At 35.3% G+C, this 24803-nt stretch overlaps 1 protein-coding gene across 3 annotated transcripts in view; it reads left to right on the top strand.

Moving 5' to 3' along the window:
• The window catches only part of LOC122811872 (transcobalamin-1-like), a 384117-nt gene that overhangs the window by 44365 nt on the left and 314949 nt on the right, over positions 1-24803 (top strand). The window contains exon 1 of one of the 3 annotated variants that reach the window (XM_044084006.1): positions 3779-3914. The exons of the other annotated variants lie outside the window; for them this stretch is intronic. Within the exon in view, the coding sequence (XP_043939941.1) occupies positions 3848-3914 (67 nt within the window). The 5' untranslated portion in view covers positions 3779-3847. Of the gene's footprint in view, positions 1-3778; positions 3915-24803 lie in introns of those variants that run through there. 3 annotated transcript variants of the gene reach the window in all.

Below are 24803 nucleotides of genomic sequence, written 5' to 3'. Positions count from 1 at the left end.
TTTCCTTCATATCCCATGAAGTTAGATAAGTAATACTTATCTCCTGCCTTTATTGTAATTTGCTTGACACTAAATAATGCCAATCATTTTGCAAACACTGCTTGACTGACGTCATTAATCAATTTATTTAACTGAGTCTAATTTACCAAAGCCTGTATGGCATAATGTGGTGTCTGTACTATAATGTCTTTGGAAAAAGCTGTTATGTCTTCAGTTTGTTTTAAACCCCAATAAATGGCCAAACGTTGCTGAATGCATGGGTGATATCCCCTCTCAACATATGTCATCTTTTTACTGAAGAATGTAATGGGGCGTAAAGTCTTTTCCATTTTAGCATCAGAGCCCTGAGGCCACTCCTGTAAAAGCATAACAGAGAGTGTGTTGGGATCAGCTGCTGCCTGTAACACAAAGGGGCGTGTTAAACTTGGAGCTACTAATTTTGTAGCCTTGACCAATGCTGCCTTTAAATCACAAAAATCTGTATTTTCCTTTAGTCCACACTCCAGAAAAGGTAATTCTTTATGGCTAGAAAGCATGTCATACAGAGGAACGGCCATGCTGGCACAATTCTCTATGAATTCCAGATTATAATTCATAATACCTAGAAATTTATGCAAATCCAGCAAAATTCCTTGCACCCTCTTCGAACAAGGAGTATGCCCAGAAGGACGTAAAATAGTACCTAGAAATTTTATTTAAGATGACATGAATTGTACTTTTTCACTTTTAACCTTAAACCCTGCCTCCTGCAGTGTTTGAAGGACCTGTATCACTTTAGCTAAATGCTGCTCTTTTGTTTTAGACACAGTTAGTGTAAAATGCATACCCTTCCCCCTGTAGTATACATCATTTTATTGCAGTGTTGTTTATTTGCTTTATGCTGTGAGAATTGAATGTTACCTAAAGACGTTTACCCTCCCTTTTTGTAAAGGGACCTGCATAATTTATTTCAACTCCATACAATACTAGAATGCAGTTGTAATAAATATTAACTTGGTTAACTATGCATAATATTGCTTCTGAATACTGTTTTTGCTGGAGTCTTTGCTATTTTGTAACCATTTTCGAAAGGTAGAATAGTACGTCATAAATTATTTGTTATCAGCGTAGTTAACTGCTGTTGCTTTAACTCTGTACTAACCAGATTATATTTGTCAGTATTTTGTTCTGCTGACTTTAAAGCTCTTATGCACTTCTGCAAAAATGTTTGCATATGTTGTCTGAACTTTTTGAACTCACTCTGACTGCCTTAGAAGTTTATTAAATCTTTTTGTCAGTTCACCATGAACCTCGTCTCTGTTCTTATCTGTTTTGTAGTGTGCAGCGTTTTTATGCCACTTTTGCTGTATATAAGCCATGAAACGCTGAGGAATAAAATTCCAGAAGCAACGCTCAAGTGTATCATTGCATACAGTGCCTACCGTTTTAAGAACCTAAGCTTCAAATGTAATCATGTTATTAAAAATACCCTTCTGTTCATCCCACTTAGGGAGAGTTTCTAACATCCTAGACTGATGATAAACTTCAGCAGAAAAAACAGCTGAGGATATGACAGCACTGGTAGTAGCAGTTTCTAGTGCTTTAGATTGATATTTTTCTAACAAGGCTTGTAATCTTAAAATATCTTGATTAGCTAAATCTGCTGCTCTAGCAGCCTCAGATTCCTGTGTGTCTTATTGAGGTTGTAATATGCTAGTCTCCTGTTAGTCTCCTCCCTTGCAACAAGTATGTCATGCTGTGTGTCAGCCAGTCGCTTGTAATATTTTTCTTGCAAATGGACAATTTTATTTATTAGCCTTTTTATTAAACAAATAGCTTTACTGCCTTGTTCCATAAAGTTTGTGTAAAGGTCTTAATTTAAGTCTGTCAGACTTTCAAAAACTGAGAAAATTATTTTGTACATTTAGCACTGTCAGCATGCAATTTATCACAGTAAATCTGAAAGTGACCTATGAGATCAAGATCTTGCTGGTTGCTATTTTTAGCAATCCAAACTTTAAACTCTTGCAAATCAGACTGTAAAGTACAAACTTTGACATCTACATCACCCTCTAACCATTGTCTGTGCTTCAAGCATTACTTTATCCTGGTTGTGTTTCAGGTTTTGTATAATACGTACAATACGTTTATGACAAGGCATGCAAAAAGCAACATTTAAATAACACATTTCTGTACATTCTGTGATACTTCTGTGGTGCCGTGACGTACAGGTGCTAACATGCTGATTATACTATGTATTTAAATAATTCCACACATCTACATATGATTAAGATACATTAACAGTAAAATACTTAGTGCACTTCTTGGCATGTTCATGAATTGCATTCATTGTTAAAAGAAAAACAGAAGAAAATATTTACCACAAATATTCAGGACAAGGTGGCCAATCTTGACACGAAGATCAGTTGTGGGAAGATTTCTCTGCTGTCTTTCACTAGATGTTGGTGAAGTAAATTCTGACAGTACGACTTGCTCTCTGTAGCTCACCAACTGTCTGAAGAAGAATTACTGTACTGCGCTGCACTGTTTGTCCTCCAGTCAATGGACAAAGTTTTAGGAAAGAAGAGTCGACTTCAAAAAAAAAGTCTGTGCAGGAATGTCGCACTGTGAGATGCACCTCTGCAGGTCACCTCCCTGGTTGTTTTGACTAGTCTGGTCTCATCACTGTAAAATTTAAGTTGTACTACACTATTCAGGTAGTCTGTACCTTTACTCAATGAAGACACTGAGATCAGTTCAGCTGATATGACATTTACTCTGCATACGAAGTAGGCAGACCATGATGCTTTGCCAGATATGTCCTGCACCTGTCGCCCTTGGGATTCCAGATAGTGGCAAAAGCTCTCGCCACCCCTATAGTACCTTTTTTAGGCAAGGTTCCACTGACAAATTCACCACCTTAACAGGTACAAGCAAGCAAAATCTGAGGGTAATGCTACTCAGTGCTAGAAGTCTAAACCTCAAAATGCATTCACTCGAAGCACTCCTTAAAATGGAGAACATCGACATCTGTGCAGTGACAGAGACCTGGTTCAAGGCTCTAGAAAGCACCCCTGCATTACCAGGCTATAATTCATACAACACCTTTCGGCCACCTAACCTGGACCGAAACACTAAAGGCGGAGGCGTGTTCATATTCATTAAGGATATCCACACCTCCAGGCTAGTTGCTCAGCATAATGCATCCGAGATTATCCAAGTGCAACTAACTCTGGGAAAAACTGCAATCCAAATTGTAACTTGCTACAGATCCTCCACCATGCCCCAGGATTCCTACTGGTCTGCTGACAGTTTGTTTTCCATATTTCAAACATTCTGTTCCTGATGGATAACTCCTCGGCCTTGCTCTTATTTTGCATGTCCTGTTGACGAGACACAGCTGCATACAAGAGTTCATCTTGACCTGCTTGTAGATAATAAATTTTACAAACTGTATAGTTTATAAAATATAAAATATTTTACTTTTAGCTATATGTTTTTGCCAAGTGCACTCAACAAACTGAAATGCAGAATATTTATTTTACATTTTCAGAATAAAATCCATTTTTAACCTGTTCGTTATTCTCACACTAATTTTAGATGAAGTTTTGAAGAAATCAGTGTGCCTTACTGGCATGTTTTGATCCACAACTGTGACTCAATATATACTTCAGCAATGTAACACTGTGACACAAGAAAAATGCAATTTATTTGTGCTTATCCTTTAAGTGAGCAGTACAGAAGGGTGTAACTCTTGTTAGCTGCCCTGTTGTATTAAGGCACGCAGAGTGCTAACTCCCACCTTAGACTATAAAGGAAGCAAAGAGAAAACCCATCTCATACTGTAGTGAAACAGGGGGAAGACACAATGAATAGAATTTCAGTTATAACCTTAACCATCCTGATGGTCTCTTGGCAGATTGTTGGGCTGTGTCGTAAGTATATTTTAAACGTTTTGTGCTTTTGTTTTTTTACACTAAAGACTTGCATTGTAGCATTGCTATTGATGCAGTGCAGATACTTAATTTTAATGTGTATGAGGAATACTTAATAGCCTTACTTACAAACAAGAACCTATAGTGTACCGTTCTGTCTTTTATCATGTAAATATCAAAAGATCATCACTGTTATTGTTTAACATAGTTAAAATTGTTTGTTGTCTTGAAATTGAAGAACTTTTTCTGGAACAGTATGCCTAGAAAGTAAACAACCTTCAAAAGCTTAAGGGAGAAAATGCTCCTATTTCACAGACAGAGCTGTTTTTTTTTTTTACTTCGTGTTATGAATCTGCCTTCATACTACAGGCTGTATGCTATCTTTGTATATTGCATACTATTAGCATAATATTTTCCCCATATTTATATGTCCATAAAGAAGAACCCCATTTTAAACTGTAAACCTCAAAAAGCACCATGAGTTACCTTTAGAATATTAGTCAGAACAGTTTAATTTATCAAATGTATCTATTCTGTAGCACCAGAGTTTCAAGTTTTAATGCATTTCATTCCTGAGCTCACATATTTGGGTGTGTAATTTTCTCAGAAATTCCTGGCCTAAAAAAAAAAAATAATAAGTAATTGAAATGGATTATTTTCAGCAATATTTTTGATGCAGCTTTGATGGAGGAGATTCATATCATAAACACAAAGGATTTTTTTCTGACTACTGTGTAAGAATGCTGTAATGTGACCCAAGAGCAAATAATCTTCATTCCTGAGTCACAATATCAGTATGTAGGTCAGGAATACAGAAACAAGTAGTGATGCAGTGGCAGTACAAATAAGGCAACTGCCACCATTTTCTACTTCTCTGCATGTGCTATAAACTTGCATGTGTACACCTAATGCAACCTTCTGGATTCTGTGGACCTATGGGTAATGTCAACCGACTTCTACTCAGAAAAACATAAGCAGGAAGCTGCATTATGCAGATGAAGCAGAGGAGTCTTCAACCCACTAACACAAAGATAAAAAGCCTTTGCTTACTCCAATTGTAGGACAGAATATCCATTCAGCTCATGGTATAGGAGGATCTGAATTCATTATAAAATTTGGAGTAGTGTTTTTTCCATCAAAGGAAACAAACTTTCTGTCTTTAAATGGTGTGATTAGCGTCTTGTGCTTTGAGGGTGATAGTGAAACAAGGTCATATTCTTGATGCAAAATGTAAGAGCTACTATCTTCTCTTTATGGACTGGAAATTGTAAAATTTCCAGTGAAATCCCTGCCTGAGCTGCATTACTCAACTGCAACAGTTGTTGGTTTATTTGTTTGCAGAGGGAGTCATACAATAGTACTGGTCTATATTAAAACCCTGAAAGATCTTAAGTGCGAATGTATGTACATCGATACATAAAGATCGATGTACATACACAGGGAAACACAAAAATGGCAAAAATCAAAATGCCGAACGTGTTTCGTCAGCAAAACGCACCACACAGATAAGTACAAAATAAAAAAAAAATACATTAACATGCTTATGCAGGGGGGCAAGCCCCCCTGCACACTCCCCTTCTTAAAAATACCAACTCCAAGACCGCACTACAATAGGGAAAAGGATATATTTCCTTATCTCCACCACCACGCTGCTGGCTAGGAAACACGTTTGGCGTTTTGATTTTCATCGTTTACGTGTTTCACTGTGTATGTACAGTGACCTTTATGTGTCGATGTACATACATTCGCATTTTAGATATTTCGTGTTTCTAATATGTAACTCGATAGTACACTGGACATTTAGTTTGTTACAGCTGTTAAAACAAAAACACAAGAAACATGAATTTCTGAATATTGGATACATTACTACACTACTCTAACAACAGTAGTATGCTGCTGGACCCACCTGATGTAGGCACAAGCAGTATGCTTATCTGGGTAGCTCTCCAGATGTAGACACAAGCTGTAATTGTATGCAGACAGTGTTCTAGATTCTATTAATGCCCAACACAACAGAAGGCACAATGAATGTCAAGAAGCACATTATGTACTTTAGGCTCAGAGAGGGTATTGGTATGAAGTAACAGTGCTCGCTAACCTGGTCATTCCACTAAGCGCACTACACAGCCAAAGAAGAAGACCTTAGAATCAGATTATGTAACATGCATACATCCCTTGCTCTCAGCATTGTTACTATTTGAGGATTTGGACAAAGGGCTGGCAACCACAAAAGAAGAATAAGGTTGGGATAAAAGTATATGAAGAAAAATAACACTCCCATGCTGGTAGTCTGCAGTGAGAGCCATTACCAGTTTACCAGTATGCAGTGTACTGTCCATTCCCAATCCTCCCTTGTAGTGCTTGCATTCACTTTGTAAAGTGAGGTATTGGATCAGAACTTTGAGCAATAATAGAAATGCAGCTCATATGGAGAGACTGCATGGATAATATCGTAAAAATATGGATCAGGAAAGTTTGGAAATGGCCAAGCTATGGCCAATCATTCAAATTCTCCTAAGAAATAATGTAACAAAGAAACCATTTATCTAATTTAACAGACAGATTATCACCAGATTATATCAGTCACATCACTTCTCCACAAGTACAAAAGAACCTCAGGCTCAAGACATTAAGCACCAATTAAATCTGAGGGAATAAGCAGTGTCAGGGTCTCTTGGAGATCCAGGTGACAGCAGCAGTTGTCTGTGTAGTAAAACTGAAGAAGATAAAAATGGACAGATTTCTTCATATTAGATTCAAGCACTAGTCATATGGTCACTCACCACGTATAAATATGGAAAGAATGACACTTGGAAGAGACACCCTCATTGTAGTTCTTCAGACACATTATACTGGGAGTATAAGGAGGAACTGTACTTCAAGGTTTGCTTGTATAAGGTTATTTTGTTATATGTTTGCAGTAAAATAAGTCATCAGACTGACCAAACCGATAAAGTTGACAAAGATGGCATTGGGGTAACTGAGCACCCTGATGTCATTACATAACATGAATGTTTGCCTTATATGACAGAAGATGGTGGAGGCAACTTCTTCATGAAGGTTGTTTTTTTTTTCTTTTGGATTATCAAAATAGTTAATTTTCTATTAGCCATCAGAATATGGATTTTATAACAGTAAGAGCATAAGGAAAGCCAGTGATTGTAGGACACTTTATAGTAGTTGGTTAGATTCCATTATACTGCTAGCGGTGTGTTACAAAATACTAAGCTTCAGCTGCCATAGTGATGAAGCACACTAAATAGTACCAAGTAATATGTCAAGAATAGCTTGATCAATTTCTGACTGTACATATCAGATGCTTTTGCTAGCATCACAGTACAAAGTCAAGGGCAAAACTCAGGTTCATAGGTTTATAGGTGTTTAGTAGGTTAACAAACATAAGGGCCTTTTTAAGCCTAGCCATGCACCCCAAATCTCTGACAAGTTATTTTTTTTACTCAGATTTTTTTTTATTTTAAATGCATAATCAACAAAAACAGAAATACTTGTTTACAGTTGACAAACATATTAATTAATAGCTTAACTATATACAGCATTTACATTCAGCCTGACATGAGTAGATTTGAATAATAACAAGTTTATACAAAAATGATTAAACATAACATATGATACAGTTGTTTTCATGAAAAGACTGATTCCACTTGTAAAGTGTCAATTAATGTCAAAACTTTCTTCCAGGGATTATTGACTAATGGCTTTCGAAACATTCTTAGTTCTTTGTTTTTTACCTCCATTAATACTGTCTTCTTCAGTAAACACAAAAAATCTTCTCTATTAGGCACTGTGGTTGAGTTCCATTTCCTGGTTATGCATTTCCTAGCTATAGTTAATATTGTCCACTAAGTAAAGGTTAGGTTTATTTATAAAAGAAACAAAAGACAAAAACTATCATCACACTCTGTGAGCAGTCAGGTCCAAGAACAAAGCAGAATCCAATAATAAGATAAAAACCAAAAGGACCCAATGAAGAGGCTGTAGTTTCCAGTTTAAAAACACAGTTTTAATCCACAAAAAGGAAGCACAAGTGCTTTCGTAGGTACAAATCCCACTTCTTCAGATGCTAACAACTGCTCAAACAGGAATTGTTTAAATACATATACAGAAACACCTGAAGTAATTAAGTAGTGACATCACCTTAAGGCTGCACTCATGTTAAAATGTTCAAGACAAGGATATTATACATCTACCTGCCTATATTTGACTAAACATTTAAATACAGTACTTAAGTTTTAAAAAATGTGTAAAAAGATATAAAACATCGCAATACACAGTCTACAAAATATGTGTAATTATATGATATATATACCTATTACACATATTTTCACCTAGTGAAAGGTCTTTTCTTTAATAAAGGCTTGAGAGGAACATACTCATTCATTCCAAAATTAGCAGTGGCTCTCAATCTTACTATCCATTCTGTTTCTAAGTTTTCTGTGACATTTCGTATGTTACCACCTCTAATATTCTCAGATGCCCTGCTTATAACTAGAAACTTAAATGTGTGTCCAGAATCAGTTTCATTCACATGTTTAGCTAAAGCACTTAAATTGTCCTTCTTATTAATGTGTTAAAGATGCTCCCTGATTCTATCTTTTAAGCACCTATCAGTTTTCCCCACATAAAATTTTGTACATTTTAAACAATGTGCTAGATAAACCACATGTTTAGTTTCACAGGTAGCATAGAGACGAAAATTATATATTCTATGATAGTAAGGGTGTGTAAACTGTGCACATGTATCTATAAATTTGCAGAATGAACAACGTTCACATGGTCTAGTATCAACTCTTATTGGGGTTCCAACACTGTGTTTAGAATAACATAGTCTCCTTTTCAGAGACAAATTATTCTTAAATAAAAATTTTGGTTCCACATCTATCATCTCCTTAACCTGTTTATCACTGGTTAGAATTCCCCAGTATTTCCTTACAATATCCATATACATGCCTACATTTGTATAATATTCTAAAGGTACTCTCAGTTTAGTGACACTTTCCTTTTTGTTCAGACATTATTTCCTGTTCTCAGAAAAGTACGGTTTAGCATTAGACTGTCTTAATTTTACAACCTGTTGAATATTATTATCCAAGATTGATTCAGTGTACCCTCTGGCCTTCAAATAATTTCTAACTACTTCAGTTCGTTGATGAAAATCATCATCACGCATATTTAGCCTAGAGGCTCTATAAACTTGTTTTTTAACCACATTTTTAAAAATATGCGATGGATGCATAGTGTTCTTAGACAGGAGATGATTAACATGACAAACTTTTTATACTGTTTGGTATATATTTCTCCATTATTCTCAACTACTATTAATACATCTAAGAAGTTAATATTATTTTCTGAGTGTACTGTTGTAAACTTCAAATAAGTACTACTGTTGATGTACCCCTCAAATCTCTGTAGCTCCTCATAAGTGCCCCCCATAGCATAACAAGATCATATACAAACCTTCTTATAAACAATATTTTTTCTTTAAATGGTCCCTGTAACATAAATTCTGTTTCCCATATAACCATTACTGCATTGGCATAGCTACTTGCACATGAAGTGCCCATAGTTACGCCACTGCATTGCCAAAACACATCCTTATCAAAAATAAAGACATTGTATAGAACCAACTTAGCTCTATTAACAAATGTATATGTCTTTCTTTGGTACTAGATTACTCCCTGATGAATCTCTCTAAACCTTTTAGACCTGACTCATTAGGTATCACCATGAAAAGAGACACCACATCCAATGTAGGTATTTCCCTTTTTTTTTTTAAATCTCTAGTCTCCCACCAGGACACAAGTGCTCTTCAGCAATTACATTCTGCTAGCCGAGCACACTCAAGCAAATCTGCAGTCTGTGGCTACCACTCCATCTATACAGTGTAAGAAGGAATCAGTATTGCAAACTAAACAAGGATATACATTTTGAGCTTCAAGAGCAGGAGCACACTCAAGCAAATCTGCAGTCTCTGGCTACCACTCCATCTATACAGTGTAAGAAGGAATCAGTATTGCAAACTAAACAAGGATATACATTTTGAGCTTCAAGAGCAGGAGCACACTCAAGCAAATCTGCAGTCTCTGGCTACCACTCCATCTATACAGTGTAAGAAGGAATCAGTATTGCAAACTAAACAAGGATATACATTTTGAGCTTCAAGAGCAGGAGCACACTCAAGCAAATCTGCAGTCTCTGGCTACCACTCCATCTATACAGTGTAAGAAGGAATCAGTATTGCAAACTAAACAAGGATATACATTTTGAGCTTCAAGAGCAGGAGCACACTCAAGCAAATCTGCAGTCTGTGGCTACCACTCCATCTATACAGTGTAAGAAGGAATCAGTATTGCAAACTAAACAAGGATATACATTTTGAGCTTCAGGAGCACACTCAAGCAAATCTGCAGTCTGTGGCTACCACTCCATCTATACAGTGTAAGAAGGAATCAGTATTGCAAACTAAACAAGGATATACATTTTGAGCTTCAAGAGCAGGGTCAGTCCACCCAGGCATTCTACTTGTATGTTTTAAGAGAGTGAAGCTATTACATTAGCAGTATTTCTTAGTAGTTCTCAGCTTGCTAATAAAACTGACTGTTGTAGCCTTGTGCCCCCCCCCCCGATAGTACAGTAATCCTAACTGTCCAATAGACAGTATAGATTTTAATTCACATCCCTGTGACTAAATTAAATTAACCATCAAGCAGCCCTGTCAGTTCTTTCTGCCTTAGTTTGTATCACTTGGAGGCTCACCTGTTTATTTGCATCTCTATACATTCCCCTTCATTGCTAATGTCTCTCCCTACTCTAATCTGTGCACAAACTGGTTACTAATCAGCAAGTCAATGTAAAGACACACTCCCAACCTTAATAAACTTTGCTGTCTCTTCTCTCCTTCACTTTACAGGTAGTTTGAATTATTACTTACCCTCTCTGAGGCCTTCACTGATTTCCACTGATTGCCTCTCTGGTTTCTTTGCATTCCACCTGGTTTACACCCCTTGTGCTATCTCCCTCCCCCAATACAAAGTCTATATTAGAATCCTGCTGAGCATGGAGCCATCTTTAAATCTCTAGTCTCCCACCAGGACACAAGTGCTCTTCAGCAATTACATTCTGCTAGCCGGTAAGCCATTAGACCTCAGGAATTTCTTTTAAAAGTGTTCAGATTTGTAAAGTAATACTTACTTTTTGCTGTATTTGGATTTATACAACTAGTATTCATTTTTCTGATTCCTGACTACTGATCTGCCGTTGTTACCTGCTGTTATTATACCTGGCTGATTGTTTCCTCTCAGCAATTTCCTACTGTTTTGGCTCTCTCCGTTAAGCCCGCCGGGCTCGGGCTCCACTTCCCTCCCTGCCCCCAAATCTCACCCGCCCCTGGGACCTCTACATTTATCCCCTCATAACCACACCCACCACATTCCCCAGCCAATCAGAACATACTCTTCTCTCCACCCACTCCATAGCAGTCCACTCCCACACCCACCCTTTCCCTCTCTGAACACATACCTACTGTATACAATCCCCACTCATCTCAACATGTCCTACACTCACCTTCCTCTCCTACTACTAACTCTTCTAACTATTCTTACCTCTACCTACCTCATAACCAACTATGAGCAACCTTTAAATCCTACCTTTTGTACTCCACACAAACATACCCTAGCTGCCCCCCATCTACACTCACAACCCATCACAGTCCCATATACAGCAACTCATATCTTGAACCTAAATATCATCGTCTCTCACACATCAAATACCTTATTCTTCGACTCACAAAACACTTGCACAGCATCAAAACCTCACAACTAACTAACCTTATTCATGGTTTATCATTAATTGATGGGGACATCCACCCCTACCCAGGCCCAAACACAGACATACCATCCCCTAATTCCCAAACTATGAAACCTATGTCTACACCACAAACTAAACCTCCCAAATCTCTCACAATAGCTCATCTTAACATCCGTAGCATATGTAACAAACTTCCTGCTCTTCATGCCCTACTAGAAGTCCAACAGTTTGACATTCTCTGTCTTACTGAAACCTAGCTTAAACCGACAATAAAAGATAATGAAATTATCCCCCCTGGCTATAACATCCTAAGACAAGATCATCTTAACAAAAAAGGTGGAGGAGTAGCTATACTCTTTAAAACTGGACTGGAAATAAGTAAATCAGCCCTTACCCCACCACATGACTCTAATGTTGAACTGATTATTTCCAAACTCTCCCTAAACTCACACAAAACTATTAATATTATCTGCACTTATCTTCCCCCAGGCAACAATTCCCCCATATTAGAAGACCTACTAAACTGGTTTTCAATTAATCTCCTTCAAGAAACAATACTACTAGGACTTTAATATTGATTGGAACATGTGCAAACAAACTAATCCATCTACCATTATTAACCTGCACGGATTCCATCAAACCATTAACTCCACAACTAGAACAAATAAAAACAATAACAAAGAAACCATTCTCGACTGGATCTTGACTAATAGTCCCCAACAAATGTATTCAACAGGTACCCTCCCAGACGACCTTAGCGACCACTCTCTCACATGCATCATTAGGCATAAAACTCATCTAACAACACCTCCCCTAATTCGCTCATCTCACAGCAAAAAACATTTTAACCTTCAGCAGTTTCAAAACGAACTCAGCTTGATTAACTGGTCACCTCTAAAAACTCTCCCAATAGATGAAGCTGTTAACCACTTTAATAATACCTTTCTTACTATTCTCGATCATCATGCCCCCATCCGTTCTATACGAATGAAATCTAAGACAGCTCAATGGCTAACAACCAACACCAAACAACTTATCCTTAGTAAGAATAAAGCTTGGACTAAATGGAGAACCACGAAAGACTCTTTTGATTACCTTAGCTTCAAACAAAAGGAACAAGACTAAGCTTGCTATCAAACAAGATAAAAGGAACTATTACACCAAACTACAGCAATCCTCCACCGCCAACCACAAAATTTTGGAAATCAATTAACTCACTACTATCCCCAGCAAGGTTGAAACCCCCAACCCACTAGGCTCCTGCCCTGACTCTCCCCTACAAACAGCTAACACATTCAATAACTTCTTTACTTCAACCATACTTAAACTGGCCAACCAACAAAGCCCTGACACCTCTTTACTAGGTAATACTAACTGCACTCCACCTCTATTTCAACTTAAACCCATACCTACTTCCTATATTCTTAATTTACTTCAGAAACTCAAACCCTCAACCCCCTCAGCTGACAAATTGCCAGCGGAATATCTCCAGCTAGGTGCTAAAGCTATTGCCTACCCTATCTCTAATCTAATCAACAGAACCATAAAAGAAAGTACTATACCCTCACTCTGGAAAATCTTCCACATCATCCCTCTCTTCAAAGGGGGCGATTCATTTGAGTACTCGAACTACCGCCCTATAGCACTGCTATCTCCTATTGCTAAAATAATGGAGAAATGCATCCACAAACAGCTTTTAAATCACCTCCTATCTAATAACCTTCTAGCTACTTGCCAACATGGTTTTCATCCCTACCATAGCACCACAACAGCCTTATTATCCTTCATAGACTCCATTAATATAAACCAGAATAACAATCTTCTTTCATCTGCATTCTTTGTAGACCTGTCAAAAGCCTTTGACATGGTGAATCACCAACTCCTCCTACATTGTTTAAAATCTCTCTCTCAATAATCTTGCTTTAAGCTGGTTTACTTCCTATCTTCAGAATCGGAAACAAGCTGTTTTATGGAACAACAATCTTTCCAAACTTCTCCCTACCACTTTAGGAGTACCTCAGGGCTCCATCTTAGGTCCTCTTTTATTTTCCATCTTTATTAACGACCTGTATCTAGCCACCCCACTAACTACTTGCATTCAGTACGCCGATGACACCACCATCATCTGCTCTGCCACAACCCAAGCTGACCTCCACTCACTTACTCAAAAAAACTTTTACCACCATAGAACAATGGTTCTCCAATCACTGCCTTCTCTTAAACCCTAAGAAAACTAAACTTCTCCTCTTCTCACCCACACACCTGTCTCCCTATTAGTTTCACACTTACTTCTAACAATGGCACCCTTATCTCTCCTGACCAAACAACCAAACTTCTAGGAGTTACTATCGACAACCTACTAAAATTTGATTTTCATATCAACTCTATCATAAAAGCAACTAACAAAAATTAGGTTCTCTCTACAGAATCAAATCTTTCTTAACTCCTGAAGCAAGAACTACCATAGCCAGAACATATCTTATCTCTACTCTACTATATGCATCCCCATATATACTAATCTTTCTAAAAATAACATCAATAGGCTTACAACAGCCTATAACAACATTACAAATTTGCCACTGCCTCTCCATATAAAACACATCACTGCCTGAACCTCCTTAACCTAGGGTGGCTGGAGTTACCTCACCTAATTCAATACTATCAGCTTACAACTGCCCATAAAGCCCTTCACCACCCAGAAAAGATACCAATGCTCTCCACCCTGATAAAACCCTATAACAACCTAAAAACCCTACGCACTTCCAATAAAATACTGATTCAAACCTCTCTATCAAAGAATACAGCAGGTGACTCTATATTTTCCAACTCAGTTAGTAAAATTTGGAATCAACTTCCTACAGACCTCTTAGCCCAAACTTCTATCACACTATTTAAAACTCAACTGAAACATTTTCTAACCAATCACTGGCTTTGCTCTTGCAATAACCCTAGCTGATCACGTACCTCCTACCTTCTCCTGCATCCTTTGCACTGTCTCCCAACTCTATTTCTCCATTTTATTTTTCATCTCTACCTAAGAAATTTACTCTCTCAACTTCAAACTAAAATTTTCTAGTAACTCTATCTTTTGCTTTTAAACTACTTAATTATTTCTATCTCACATTTTATATACCTGTACTGAAGAAATTTGATAGTCTCTGTTTTCACCTTTTGAACTTACGGAAAAGATAGGCTAAATGCCTGTTTTAGTTGAGTCTTAATTCCCTATGTAATTATGAATGCCTGTTTTAGTTGAATCTCAAATTACCTATGTACTTTGACCTGTACTGTAGAAATTTGTTAGTCTCTGTATTCACCTTTTTGAACTTACTGAAAGGAAAGCCTATATGCCTGTTTTACTTGTGTCTTAATTCCCTATGTAATTTTAAATCCCTGTTTTAGTTGTGTCTTAAATTACCTATGTACCTTGAATGTATTTTTGTTATTATGCATTAGATAGTGGAGCTTTTCTCCTCGGGCCTCCACTGAAAATGGACATGTATCCAGTTGGACTAGCCCGGTTAACAAATGTAAAATAAATAAAATAAATAAATTGTCACTAATATAAAGGTCTTATCCTTATTTCCATTATTCATATAGACATATAAATCCTTTAAAAAATGCCCTGTATCTCTCAGAACCTGATAAATATTATTCAACATTAAAATTAGATGTTTCTCTATATATATGGAGATAATTTCTGTACACCATCTCCTCCCTGACACTATTGGCCTCAAAGGTGGATTGATTGCATCTTTATGTAACTTCGGTAATCTCTGTATAACAGGAATTACAGGATGCTGTATAACAAAATAATCAAACAATTCCTTAGTTATATATTCATTTCTCATAAGTTGACATAAACCCTGTTTAATGTGTTCAGTTATATGTGTAATAGCTAAAATGCTTATTTTCCTATAAAAGCCATCAGTCTCTAACATATCAAACATCTTATATTTGTATCTATCTGCATTCAAGATTACTATTGGCCCACCTTTGTCGGCTAGACGTATAATTATATATGTGTTCTCTTGCAATTTTCTTAAAGACTTCTGCTCATCCTTAGTTAAATTAAAAGTACTTCTTTTATATTTGCACTTCTTATCATCTAGCATTTGCAATTTATAAACTTCATCAACACATATACTTTCAAAAGCATTTATCAAAGGATTTGTCATTGGAATAAATGTATTTGGTTTCCTAAACATATTCGCTTGTTCATTCATGCCCTTAAACATCATTTTTAAAGTTAAATTTCTAGCAAATAATTTAATATCAGAAATAACTTTAGTATTATCAAAGTACCTGCTAGGTACATCTGCAACATAACCCATTACTAGGAGAAATGATTTTTGAAAATTTATCAGGAGTTAAGAAGGATCTATGTAGGTATTTCCCATTAAATATTCTTCAGTATTGATAATAAGAAGTTAATTTAACTGGAAGTAGTATGTTTGATTCATTTTTTTGAGGTTAAAGGTATTGAATATCTTTTAGCAATATACTGCCAATATGCTGATTTAGGTGTTTTATATTTTTTATTAAATTATATAAATATGATGTTTCATTTTTCATATTTTCATTATTATATATAATTCCAAACAATCTAGTTATACATTTGGGTGGATTTGGGAAAGAAGAGTTACTTATTATCCTACATAGATCCTTGGAATATGTCAAGATATTCTGAAGTATTAACCATTCATGATAATTTAAACTGTAAGTTGACAACATATATTGCATGTCTAAGACTTGTTGTTTTTTTATGCAATGTTGCCAGCTTATTTAAATGTTTTTGCTCCCAATATGTAACTATGTCCCTATGAATCCTATCTGGAAAGTTCTTAGTAATACTGAAAGGGGTTAATATTGTGAACCAAAACTTTAAATCCATATTCATATTAATACATTTCCCAACAGTTTCAAAAAGATGGTTGATTACATTTAACTTAGTGGGTTTAGCTATATTATATTGTAAATTTAAACTCAATGAATACCATAATATGTTATCCTTGTCTATAATTAAATTATTTTTAACAATTTGCTTAATTTATTAGTTAGATGTATAATTAGGGTTTATCCAATCTTTCAGTTTTAAGTAAAGTAGCCCTTATATAGGATTCAATATCTGGGAAATGTATTCCTCCCTAATCCCATTGTCTGATATGGTGAGTATATGCAATTTTGTTTCTTTTAGGATACCACAAGAATCTTAACAATATTGATGTTACTTCCTTAAGATAGCGTTTCTCAGGTATTAACAAAGTAGCTTGTACTACATACAAAATTTTAGGAAGTAGTACCATTTTTATCAGTTGTAATCTATCTTCAAAATTTATAAGTAAGTTATTCCACTTCTTCACCAGAGTATTTATTGTATCAATATCCCTTCTATAATTAATATTCAGTATCTCCCGTATATTTCCACTCAGCTTAATCCCCAGGTATTTTAAAGCTGTGACTTGCTCGCCTATGAAATGATTCTTTTCAATTTATATTTCTTTTTTATTCAATAACATATATTTTGATTTCTAGTTATTAAAATGAAGTCCTGAGATCTTGTGAAAGTACTCTATCAATAAATCTAGCTCATCTAACACTTCTTTTGTTTTTTTTAATAATGTAAAAAGCACATAATTAGCAAAGAGCATGATCTTGGAATTATATTGGTCATATATATCTATGCTTTTTATCTTTGGATTGTTCCGTACTAATATAGCCAGTATCTCCATGGCTAATGCAAATAAAATGGGTGACATAGGACAACCTTGTTTAGTGCCTCTAGTAATCTGGATTGCCTCTGAAATAAAGGGTTCTATTTTAACATAAGCTAAATTATTTTTGTAAACTTTTTTAATGAATGTAATAAAGAATCCATTTTTTTTTATATCCAGTCAAATTATCAAGTCTTCTGAATTTTCCTTATTTAAATAATAAATTAACGTCAGTATCCTTTTTTATATTATCATGTGTGTGTCTATTATGTATAAACCCAGTTTGGTCATTATTAATTATTTTAGATATTTCAGCCTTTATTCTACTTACCATAATAGATATGAATGTTTTATAATCATTATTCAGTAATGAAATTGGTCTATACAAACTACAATGACTAGAATCTTTATTTTGTTTTAAAATGGGGTGATTAAAGAATATCTCCATGAAGGGGGAATTATTGCATGAGTTTGAATTTCAAGTAGTGTTTTATGTAACGATGTGGTTATATTTGTAGGAAATAGTTTGTATACTTCTATAATTAAACCATCTATCCCTGGGGATTTACCGATTTTACACTCTATGATTTTCTCAGTGATTTCTTTGTGTGTAATGGGTTTTTGTAACTCCTGTTGTAAGTTTTCAGGGATTGTTTTATATTAGGGAGTATAGTTTCTAAATTTAATTGGTCCATTATAGTGTTCTTGTTTTCATAATGTCTTGTGTAATGATACTTAAACGCATCCAATATATCACCTATTATAGAACTTTTCTTATATTTCCCTTCATGTAAGAACTTAACAATAGCATTAGCTTTAGATTGCATATTGATTTTAACAGATAGATTATGTAGGTGTTTTGGAGAAGTAGCATAAGAGTTTATTTTTAATCTCTCCATGGCTAAATTAGTTTTATGGTTTAATATTTCATTATATCTTTTATTTAAATCTTCCATTATCTTTTTGTTCCCAATCGAATTGAAGTCCTTTTTGGATTTGTATAATAAGAGTTGGTTTTGTAGTTCTTGTAATTCTGATTCCCACTCTTTAAGTTTATTTTTATACCAACTAATTGTTTTACCATATATATAAGCTTTTAGTGAATCCCAGACCATTATTATGTTCACTTCTGGCTTGTAGTTTATATCTAAAAAAAATTGCAGTTCACTAATTAACCATTGGTTGAATTCTTTATTTTTTGTGATATACGAGGGAATTCTAGAGACAAGTGTTAATGGTTTAAAATCCATATGCATTTTTAGGACAAGGGAATTGTGATCTGATAAAGGACATTGGGACTATTCAGAAGGATGTGATTTTCATATAAAGATCCTAAGAAATGTATAATTTGTCTATTCTGGTTTAGGTGCCAAATCTATAATCTTGATGAGAAAATAGTAATGAGTTGTTATCTATAGTGTTGTAAGTATCTTTCAATTTTAAATCCTCAGTCCATCTTTTTAATAGTTTTACAGTAGATGTTAAGCGTGGAGATTTTTTGTTAGTGGTTTCAGATGTGTCAGTTATACAATTAAAATCTCCACCTATTATTAAATTTCCTTTAGATATATTTATAATAAGATCTAGGTGTTTTTTAACTGTTCCCACCTCAATACCAGGAAACCAATATAGGTTTACTAATGTCCACATCCTGTTATTAAACTTCAAGATGACAATAGCTATAAGACCATCATTATCTACATATATGTGTATAATTTCAGGACTTAAGGAATTCTTTTTCCATAAGATTGTTACCCCTCTCTTTTTTGATTTAAATGTGGAGCAGGCCAGGGTCTTATATTCACTTGGGTTCCATATACATTTATCTTTTTTTAAAGTGTGTTTTCTGTAAGAGTACTATTTGAGCTCTGATTAATTTTAGATATTTCAGTAGATTAGATCTTTTATTTGGGTTATTTAAGCCATTAGTGCTTAAAGATAATACAGTAAGATCCATATCAAGTTATTTTTGAAGAAGAGTTTGATCTATTATTATATTTACATGGAATCGTCCCCTCCTCTACTACTGATTTATTATTAATTTGTAGCCAATCAGCTATCTCAGTCAACAATGTTTCCTCTAAAGTAATCAACAAGAATAGGCTTAAGTCAGGCTTACTAAAACTAACTAAAGTCTTAAAATCTAAAATGCATACTGAAATGAAACTAGTGTGGTTTTTAAACCCTACCCAACATGGAATGAAATACGTTCCTAGTCCAACAGCTAGATAAGTCTGGTGGACTATCACTCTAACTTTCTTCCCCATTTCATCTGAGCTGTGTATATACTTTGTAAGTGTTAAAGGAGACTATTTTAAAATACAATGATTATAATGTTAATAACATTCAGCTGTTGGGGCTTAATATTTCTTCATATCTTAATGTATGTATCCTTACCATCTATACACACATAACATATGTATCTGAGTTATGTTAACTATTAAGCTCTTTCAGCTTCTGAGTATCCCAATTTCTTTTCATATTAAGTATAAATAGTAGCTGAATAACAATACCAAGATGTGAATCTGTACTCATATTTACATAACTTTTGCTGTAATTTCTCACACCAATTTTTCACCACATCCTTTCATAACACAGAAAATTATCTAAACCTGTATTTGCAAAGGCTTGCAACAAGTGACATATATTGTTAGTGTTATTCACATCATATAACAGGCAATCATAAAATTTCAATAATATTCCTTAGTAAAGTTAGAAGATGTTTAAATCATCTTAAAACATGTCTATAAGGCTTTAATCTTAATATGCTTAAATTAGTCAATCATAGCTAGATTATAGAAGAAACCTTCAAATCAGATATTTATACAGATATGAGCAAAGTAGTGTGAAGCACAACAATTCAATATTATAGATCTATACCGAGTATGATTTTCAGTGAGCTTCTTGTTTAATGAACTATGTTGTTATGCTTAAATAAATTATAATTCAAGTTTCTAACTGTTTTAGCATTTATCCTTTTATTTGTGGAACATAAATTATTCAAAAGGATATCTAAATATATTTCCCAAACATGTAATATGGTCATACTTCCTTAATTCCATGAGTAAGTTGACAACCAACCACAGCTTACTCTACTTATTGCTATAGCAGCACTAAACAGAAACAGCAGTTGTGGATAGAGAGCTGTTAACTGGCTATCCATCTTGTGAGTCTTACAAACTGTGAAAATCTTCACATTTAAGCAATCAGGGGCTACAATTTCCCCACTCAGCTGCTTTCCAGCTCAAAATCACTCTATAAAACTTTTCCTCCCTCCCTCCCCTCCCCTCTCTCTCTTCAGTGTTCTTAATGCAAATATCATGCAAGAATCATTGCACCAAGTTCCATGTATACCAAACAACAAGCAAGCATTCCTTCATTCAATTCAAGTCTCACACAGTCTGACAAATCAAAATAGACAAGTAAGCACCACGTTATAAGTCAAAGCCATCCAAAAGTCATCATTCACCATCACTATGCAACCACATCCCATGCCGTTACTGTAACCCCACTACAAATCCGTTATTCAGTTATGATGTGGTCACCCATTACTGCCAGTGCTACTCGCACTCCACAAAGTTAATACCTGCAATTCCTCATTCACCTTAAACCAGTCTTACCTGTTTGTCACTCTTTTCAGCCATTAATCAGTTCAAGGTCCCAGTTTCCTGTAGTAACTTCAGTATTCAAACGGAAAGACAATCTTCTCACATAAGGTTAATCAGCCCTTAATGGCAACCAGAACAAATGGAAAAGATTATGTCCCTAAACAAGACGTCATTGTGTGGTGACAATTTCTCTGTACAGAAGCCCAGTCCAGCATTAATCCAAACAACGTTATTTTTACTAACTGCATTCAAACCTATCAAACACATTTTCCCAAGGATATATGTGCCGTGCTTGCATTATATGCTTGATACTAAGTGCACAACTCAATCACAGTGTTTAGAGGAATTATAATAATACAAAGATAAGTATTTATCGGCATAACAGATCACGCTTGTATAACATTTAAAGGAATATTTCCTTTAGCATTGCTCATTCACTCAATTTAAAAAAAATAAGCAACATTCTAAACAGTAAATTACTAGCATACAAAACCAACATTGCTATTCTTTGGTATTGCTGTATTAGTTAACAAAAACATGTCATTTACTTAATGCTTGATCAGAAACATTAGAAAATATGGTGAAACTTGAATTTTAGGAGTTTAACTCATTTTACTCTGTTAGGAATAAGGAATTAACTAGTCAAGTTACTATACATACAAAAGGTAAGAAAGAAAGGGAAGGAAGAACATAGGACAGTAAAGACTTTTTATAACTATTTCTATAATATAAATCAAATAATGCATAAAGAAGAATACAGACACATACCTTTCCATGTATATATATATATATATATATATATATATATATATATATATATATATATATATATATATATATGTTACATATATTATAGTTTACATTACAGTTTTAAGTCTGGTTGATGTATCATTAGTAATTAGGTTGCAGTACAAACTTTGAGAGACTTTGCAGAAACTACTTTAGATTTGTTTTTTTTTGTTTGTTTTTTTCTTTTTTACATCAGTCCAGGAGTTCTTATCAGTGGTTCTCTTCAGGGATGGAGATGCCCAGTCAATATCTTCTGGAATAGATATGATGTTATTGTTTTTGATAAATAGTAAAGCTTCTTCCAAGTTCTTAAAGCTTTTCATCTTATTTAGGTGCAGGATTTTTATTTTTGTAGGAAAAGTTTGAGTTTTAATATTGTTCTGTTTTTGTATTTTAATTAGTGGCCACGCTTTTTTCCTTTGTTCCAGCACTTTAGCAGAATAATCATTATCAAACCTTATTAGGTTTTGGTTATATTTATAGGGCTCTTTCTCCAAGCAGTTTTTAACACCAGTTCTTTGTTCATGAAAGATAAAAACTTTATTATAACTGATCTTGATGGTGTACAAGATGCCAGTGAAGCTGCAGCTGAAGCTGGGTTTCCCAAAGTTCGATGAGCCCTTTCAATACCAAATGAAAAGCCTTCATTAAGATCTAAAACCTCAGGAATCCATGTGTTTAAGAAGGAAATGATATCTCCTCCTTCTGTTTTCTCGGACAAGCCAAAGATTCTGATGTTTGACCTTCTCTCCCTGTTTTCCAAGTCATCTACCTTATTGATAAGCCAAGTGTTTTGCTTCAGAAGAAAGTCTCTTTGGATTTCCTCCTCTCTGAGCCTTCCTTCAATGTCACTCAAAGAAGTTTTAGTAGTTGCTATCTTAGTCTGATGTTGTTGAAGCATTTCTTTGAAACCATCTATTTGCTTTTGACAGTTCTCTTTTAGATTTTTGCAGATTAACCTTAAAATCATCCATTTTCATTGTTAATTCTTGTAATGTAGTAGTCACCAGTTGTAGTTCCTTTTTTAGTATTAGTTCAGAATGAGAGTTCTTCAGGTTACTCATTTCCGCAGTTGTTAATAGACTCCAATATAATTTGACAAGGAATTTCTTACAGAAATCCACCAAAACTTGTAGTTTGTTATTTTAGATTATTATCTGACTATTCAAAGTGTTTTTGTTAGAAAAAAAAAATAATTTCCTGAATTTTATACTAGTTTATGGAGCTCTAAAAATCTGCTGCTTCAGTTAGCCATTTAGGCTCCACCCCCTCAAAATCTCTGACAAGTTCTGATACCCATGATGAGTGTAAGCATGGGCCTAGGTGATGAACTATTTACAAGTTACCTGTGTTAATTAGAGACACAGGTGCCAAACCAGGGATGAATTTCTGGTTTCCCATCCAGTTGTCCAAGTTGCACTTGAATTGGGTTAGGGAGGATGGGGATCCTGTTCCATAGATAGGGTAATCTCTGGGATACATACCTCAGAAGTATTTTTATAGACCAGAATGGCCTAGAGGACTTTGGGAAGCACTCACAAGTTTATGTGTATGTGGTGGTGAACTGCACTTGAGTACAGATGTCTAATGAGCAGTTTATGTTGTAAACACTAGACACATTACTATAGATTCTTTCTTCTCTGATGTGGTTAAAGTAAGTGAATGTACTTCTACATACATTCAGAGTCCCTCAAGGCACTCCTTTCTGGATAAGTACTATTTCCACATTGCCAAAATGAGGACAGAGTTTTAGTTTATACATTTCAGTGATGTGCAGCACAGGGACAAGATAGACAGCTTTTCATGTAGTTTACAGTCCATGTTAACATTAAGCAAGTCTTTTTAAGTGACTTCAGTTTGCCATGTAGGTTGTAGTCAAAGTACTTAAAATTAAGTAAGGGTCTCCAAAGTCCTGTGTCTTTATAGGTAGTATTAACTGAAAGATTGCTATGAATTATACTTAGGGCAATCTGACTACAGAGTAAGCAAATGAATATATAACATTTAAGTAAGGATAGGGCCATGCAATGTTGGATTTAAGTAAGGATAAGGCCCTGCGAAGTTAGATTTAAGTAAGGATAGGGGCCTGCGATGTTGGATTTAAGTAAGGATAGGGGCCTGCGATGTTGGATTTAAGTAAGGATAGGGCCTTGCAATGTTGGATTTATGTAAGGATAGGGCCATGCAATGTTGGATTTATGTAAGGATAGGGCCTTGCAATGTTGGATTTATGTAAGGATAGGGCCTTGCAATGTTGGATTTATGTAAGGATAGGGCCTTGCAATGTTGGATTTAAGTAAGGATAGGGCCTTGCAATGTTGCATTAAAGAAGCAAGTGCAAGTTTCAGAAGAATTACTGAATGCTGTGAATGTGAATGGAAGACTTGTGAAAATCTGGAGAATATAAAAGATAAGGATGATTGATGTAAGTGAATGAATAATGATAAAATAGGATATTCCCCTCACCAGGATGGATAAGGAGAGGGTTACAATTAGCTTCCTGTCAGGTACCAGTATATGTTAAGTCACTCAGACACTCATGTCACTCAACTACAAGTACTGGTATGACTCTGTCATAGTCCATGTGGCAGTGAATGACTTGAGACATACCTCACTGGACTATATGAAGAAAGACATGACTGAGCTCGCAGATTATGTGTCACAGGCCGGTATCTACTTTCTGCAAGGATGCTGCCATAATACAAACAAAAAATGATTGACTTTAACAACTGGCTTAGCTTCTGGAGTCAGTCCATGGGTATCTGTCAGCCTGGGAAGACATGGTCAACAGGCCACAGTGCTTTGCCAGAGAGGGTCTGCTTCTGTCTCATGTAGTCTTTTGGATACTGGCAAAGGCATTAGCCACCCCTATTGTGACTTTTTAGGCAGCGTCAAATAACCAACCTCCCAACATAACAAAATCCTCACTAGATAAAGTACTGCTGCTTAATGCT

The sequence above is a fragment of the Protopterus annectens genome, chromosome 9.part0, assembly GCF_019279795.1.
Source record: "Protopterus annectens isolate FY-2018-M chromosome 9.part0, PAN1.0, whole genome shotgun sequence".
NCBI classification, from domain to species: domain Eukaryota; kingdom Metazoa; phylum Chordata; order Ceratodontiformes; family Protopteridae; genus Protopterus; species Protopterus annectens.
This window is presented reverse-complemented; position numbering and strand designations above follow the sequence as displayed.